Consider the following 6,000-nt stretch of genomic DNA (forward strand, 5'->3'; position numbering starts at 1 on the left):
AAATTATCATGTACATTATCTCTTTCCAGTGTCATGGGCAAGAAGAGGAAGGATGCTCACCCTGAAATACTGAGAAAATGATCAGTGCTTTTGATGAAAAATGAAGCGATGAATGGCATCTCTTAAATATATGTTTTTACTTCATGCAATACAATCCAGTGTTACTAAAAAAGCTAGTGCTTCTGAAAATCGTGCCTTCATATGCCATAACTCAGAGTTTCTAACAGAAGGCAGTTTATCACTTTGGGTAACACCACGGTTTAAAGAGTTTAACCAGCCAGGCATGGGGCAGGCAAAAGTGCTACTTGCCACGGACGCCTGTGAAATTGGTGCTCATTTAAAATCTCCTCCCTTCCAGGGAAGCATGAAGGGTCATGGTCCTGCAGTCGGACTGCCAGTAGGCCCTAGAAATACCAAGGACTATTGTTAATAGACACTAACCCCAGGAAACTCTCAAAGTCAATGAGTGGTTCTCAGAATCTCAAAGCCAGTCTAAACCTGAAAGGTCTCAGGGTCCTGGGATCGAGCCCTGCATCAGGCTCTCTGGTCAGCAGGGAGCCTGCCTCCCCTTCTCTCTCTGTCTGCCTCTCTGCCTACTTGTGATCTCTCTCTCTCTCTCTCTGTGTCAAATAAATAAAATCTTAAATATATATATATATATACATATGTATATATATATATAGGCCTTGGGGCCTTCAAGGTGTCCTCATGTATATTCATGTGTACGATAACCATTAACTAAACCCTGGCATCTCCTGAAGAAATGAAATGCCTTTCAGATTCTCAGGTTAAAATGGGTTAAAAGAATATTTCAGCGTTCAAGAAAATCCAAATCATTTTTTCTGTAAAAGGACTATTCAAAGATATAAAAATCCACTATTTGACTTCACTGTGTTTGGGTTTTCGGTTTCTTTCTGAAAAAGTGTGTCTGGTCTTAAAATGTAGGTAGTAAGGAGGGCACGTGTTGTGATGGGCACTCGGTGTTAAACGCAACTATTGAATCACTGAACACTACATCAAAAACTAATGAGGTATCACACAGTGGCTAACTGAACATAATTTTAAAAAGGGATTTCTCAAATTCATAAACTTCTGCTTCCTTCTAAAAAATAATGTAGGATGACCACCAAGTCCTGCTACACTGGAAAAATATAATAAATGTTTTATTGATATTACACTGCCATACAGAAGATATTATCTACGCTTCCAGACTTCATAGTCATTCTGCAGGTCATGAAGGAAATAAAAGTGACTTAACAAGATGTAGGGCCTCCCCACCCATCACGCCAGCAAGTAACTACCCAAGCTACATTGTAGCTGTTCTCCATGAGACATTCTCACCTGAGGGAGCTATTTCTCTGGGCAGTTTTTATCACATCATAACTAACTGTGCATGCATCCTTTGTTTACTGAATCTCCCTGCTAGTCTCTAAACTCTATGCCTGTGGTGACTGTCCTTTCCACAGGGCCCAACACATAGCAGGCATTCAATACGTTATTTCCTATTGGATAAACATTTGTGTTCTTTTAGATAAAATGTAACTTAGGGCAGTTAGGGTTATGTAAATCCTCAACAGCAATAAGAAAAACTTAATCAACACAAAGATTTTGGAGCAGAGCTCTGAGGGCAGAAGATATATTTAGAATTAGGGGGGCAATCTGTCTTCATCTGATCTTAGCTATCATTCCAACACTAAAAGCAAGGCAGTGCTAGCTTTGGAACATTTAGAGCAGGGCAAATTCAGCTCTCCAGCCTCCGATTCCCTTTTACCAAACACTAAATTAGTAAAAACTAAATAAATTTTTAAAAGGCTCTAAAATGCATTAATATTAGAGCAGGGAGTTGCAGGAACATAAAAGCACCCCGATTTTGTAGTTTCAAGCACAGTAATGCCGTGTTAATATCTTCAAGTTTACAGTTCAGAAAATATCTTGGACTTTTGAAATACAGGGAGGCACTCATTTAAGTGCACTCACTATTTGCCAAACACAAAGTACTTGCACGTGAGCAATGTTGCCGGGTACCTGTTCTTACTTCCATTCTACACGCAGAAACCCAAGCACAAAGACAAGCGGCCCCAATGCCCAGCTCTGGGTAGCAGCGCAGGCTCTGCAATCACAGACTGCAAAGCTCACACCACCGCTCCGTGAACCGCGCGGAACTGTGACTCTTCCTAAACTACCGTTTATTCCCCAAACTTGTCCTAACAATACCCGCGTGCGTAAGTATTTAACATGCCCGGTAAGGGGCGTCTGGGTGGCTCAGCGGGTTAAGCCTCTGCCTTCGGCTCAGGTCATGAGCTCAGGGTCCTGGGATCGAGCCCCGCATCGGGCTCTCTGCTCAGCGGGGAGTCGGCTCCCCACCCGACCCCCGCCTGCCTCTCTGTCTACTTGTGATCTCTGCCAAATAAATACACAAAATCTTCTAAAAATCAAATCAAATAAAATGCTCGTTAAGCAGCCCTAATCACGGAGGGCGCCACTCTAAAGCGCAGAAGACTTGAGCTTGGGCCGCTAAGTTCCTCGGGAATCTCTGAATAAAAAGTAGACTCGGCTCCACGTTGGCTCCTAACCAGTCTGCACCGACCGACTTCAGGGCACAGCTCCACCCAGGTCGGGGAACCGCAGCCCAGCAAGCGAAACGGGCCCCTTCTGAGAGGCGGAATCTTCTCCGCCCCCAGAGCCCTCAGCCCCACCGGAGGCCCGCAAGCCGCTCGCCGGGGCGGGAAGAAGCCCCCGGGCGGAGGCGACCGGCCGCAGCGGGCGGAGGGGCCGCGGAGGCCGCGGAGGCAGCGGCCCTCGGCCCCGCCTCCAGCCCCGCACAGTCGCCAGCGCGGACGGAGCCCCCCGACCCCGCCCGCCCCGGAACGCCGGAGCGACCCCGCAGGACCCTCGCCGCCCGACGCCGCCCCTGCCCGAGCGCTCCCTGCGGGCGGCGGCGGCACGGCGGGGCCCGGACGCCAAGCGCGGGCACGCAGCCCACGCCGCGCTCTGCCGGGACGCCCCGGGAATGCCTCCCGCCCGCCCGGCCGGCCAGCGGAGGGCTGAAGGTCACCGCCGGGAGGCCGCGGCTCGGACGGCGCGCGCTCACCATTCGGGCGGAGCTCGGGGTCCGCGGCGGGAGGACGGCCGCCTCTCCGAGGCCGGGAGCGGAGGCTGAGGCCGGAGGCCGCACGAGGCGACGCGAGCGCGCGAGAAGCCGAAGGGCGCGATACATGATGCAGCGGGTACCTGGGTAGAATTTGGGGGTGGTTGAGGCCACGCCCCGCGCGGGTTGTCACAATCCGTCCCGCCCACGGCGCCTCGCTTTTATCCAATCAACAGCCTCAAACTCAGCGGGTGGGGCGGGACCAATCACGAATGGCCAGTAAAGAATGAGGGGTGGGGTTAACTTCGAGCGGAGGAGCGGACCCTTGACTCCCTCGGACTCCTGGGAAACGAGTGAGAAGGGAATTCTGGGGCGGGAAGTCCGGTTACTCTGAGGGAGCTCGGTCGCCGCGTGAGGCGGGCGGAGCGGGGGGGCTGAGCGGCGAGTCCGCGGTTCGGTCGATAACGTATTCCAGGAAGAAATATTTATTTATCGTGTAGCCCGTCATTACTGCTTCTCTCTTTGCAATCTTTTTAAAATTTCTTCCAGAGGACATCTTCCGTGTAGAAATTGTGGAAATCGGAGCAAAGTATGAACAATGAGGTAATCATCACGATGATGATTAAGAAAGTCGTTCTGAGGTCTCTGCGGTTGCCTTTTCTTCTTTTTCGGACTGTTTTTTTTTTTTTTTTAAAGATTTTATTTATTTATCTGACAGACCGAGATCACAAGAGGCGGAGGAGGAAGCAGGCTCCCCGCTGAGCGGAGAGCCCCATGCGGGGCTCGATCCCAGGACCCTGAGGTCATGACCTGAGCGGAAGGCAGAGGCTTAACCCGCTGCGCCACCCAGGCGCCCTCAGCCTGTTTTTTTCGAGTGTAGTGAGGGCGAGGTCTCTAGTTCCAGGTGATCGGAGATTTCTGTTGTTTACATTTACGTTCCCGGGGGTTTGCACTGATGATGTGCCTATGCACATTAAAGGCGTATTGTTGTCGTATCATCGGTGGGGACAGAAAAGCTTCTGGCCCACAGTTTTATCTCGTCTTGCTTCTCTTTGTCGCTTGAAACTAGGTGACAGTCGATGATGACATAAGCCACCGGGTGATGTCGGAAGTCCGAAGTCCGGGACCTGCGAAGCCGCGCTCACGGGAGGTAGTCGCTGCCAGAGCTCTGGGTCGCGCTGCTTGTGTTACTCTGTGGCTTATGAATTTGACTTCCATGTATTGCAGATATGAAATTTGAATGACTGAGCATGATAGTTGCACAGATACGGGCAGAACCCCAAAACCTCACCCGAACTCTTTCTAGCTCACCTCTTCCCTCTGTCAGCGGATTCAGAAATTACTAGAATGCTTGATGAAAAAGGGAAACCAAGAGTGGCGGAGAAGTTAGAAGGTCAGAAGACAAGAAATGTTGTAAGTTAGAAGGTCAGAATACAAGAAATGTTGTAATTCAGAATCAAAAAGATAATGCGGGGCGCCTGGGTGGCTCAGTGGGTTAAGCCGCTGCCTTCGGCTCAGGTCATGATCTCAGGGTCCTGGGATCGAGCCCCGCAGCGGGCTCTCTGCTCAGCGGGGAACCTGTTTCCTCTCTCTCTCTCTGCCTGCCTCTCTGTCTACTGTGATCTCTGTCAAATAAATAAATAAAAATCTTAAAAAAAAAAAAAAAAACCAAACACGGTAATGCAGTGGTTTTAGGAAACAACCTATCCCACAGACGTAGGCCTCTCAGCGTTAGAAGCAAACCACACAAAAGTTAGTGTGAAGACAGTAGAGTCAGTGTCATCACTTTGACAGAAAGCTACAAGAACATCAACAATCCCTAGCACCGCGCATATATTTGAAAGTTCTTGATTTCCCACTTTTTTTTAATATCTTTTCCTTTCTTCATTACACTTTGTCACCTTTCCGCATCAGAAATATTAGATGGTGTAAAACAGATTATAAATTAAACCTTTTGCTCAGCATTCACAACATTATGTCCCATTTTCAGAATTTCACCTTCGACTGCCATTCCCAGGTGAGTTTCCTAGGTTTAGTTCCTGTCTGGACTGAACATGGTGTACAGTTGTGCTTGTCGTTAGGGGAGGAGCGTTTTCCATTTTATTCTTCATTCTCATCTCTATTCGAGGTCTTTGCCTGCTTCAGGACGATCAAGACTCTTTAGATAAGGAATCATGTGTGTAAATCCCTGTTGGCTGGCAACCCTGCGGGGTAGTCCAGGGACACTGGATTACTTCCCCCTAGGTTGGCCCTCTGTTCTGCGACCCATCTAGCCCGCCTCTTCCTAGGTCTCCAAGCCCAAGTTATCTTTACCCTGTTTGCTGTTCCTCTTAAGCCCTCAGAATATTGCATATTGGTTTTATAGAACTTATAAGAGTAATTTTTAAAAACTTGTAACTGGTCGTTCTAGATACTTTTTAAATTTCCCATGACTTCTGGCAAGCCTATTTTCAGAGTAGAGAAAAGGCAGTCATCACTGGGAGTTTGTTAGCGAAGGAGCCCAGCTCCTCTTCCCATGATAATGAATTTTCTAGATGGAATTATGGGCTCATATATCATTTCTTTTTTGCAGTTTTTTAACATGCACTTTTTTGGTTAATTTATTCTTATTTTCACTTAGTTCAGTGTGTGTGTGTGTGTGTGTGTGTGTGTGTGTGTGTTTCCCAATCTCCTGACTTGAAATCTAGTTCAGAGTTTCTGCAAGGGTGGGATGTAAATGGTCCCTGGTGATTGTAGGTGGGACAGGAACTTAACATTAAGTAATATTGATCATTATCCCATTTTCAATTTTCTTCTAACCCTACTGATTTAGTAAGAAAGAGTTCTTTTTTGGTGCTGGTGTATACTGTATACCTCTCTAACACTTGCTAATATCCTTTTGTAAAAATAGAGTGGGGGTGCCTGGGTGGCTC

At 48.2% G+C, this 6,000-nt stretch overlaps 1 protein-coding gene and 1 long non-coding RNA gene across 3 annotated transcripts in view; one reads left to right on the top strand and one right to left on the bottom strand.

Annotated features, from left to right (window-relative positions):
- Window positions 1–3,260, bottom strand: part of FH (fumarate hydratase) — a 28,547-nt gene extending 25,287 nt beyond the window's left edge. For both annotated transcript variants that reach the window (XM_059412497.1, XM_059412496.1), the window contains exon 1: window positions 3,092–3,260. In XM_059412497.1, coding sequence (XP_059268480.1) covers window positions 3,092–3,217 — 126 coding nt within the window. In that variant the 5' untranslated portion in view covers window positions 3,218–3,260. The remainder of the gene's footprint in view (window positions 1–3,091) is intronic.
- Window positions 3,261–3,455: 195 nt separating this feature from the next.
- On the top strand, window positions 3,456–5,018 carry LOC132025372 (uncharacterized). The gene is made up of 3 exons (XR_009406551.1): window positions 3,456–3,691; window positions 3,807–3,992; window positions 4,158–5,018. It is a non-coding gene; the product is annotated as an uncharacterized LOC132025372 (long non-coding RNA).
- The last annotated feature ends 982 nt before the right edge of the window (window positions 5,019–6,000 follow it).

Source organism: Mustela nigripes, chromosome 10, assembly GCF_022355385.1.
Source record: "Mustela nigripes isolate SB6536 chromosome 10, MUSNIG.SB6536, whole genome shotgun sequence".
In the NCBI taxonomy this organism is placed as follows: domain Eukaryota; kingdom Metazoa; phylum Chordata; class Mammalia; order Carnivora; family Mustelidae; genus Mustela; species Mustela nigripes.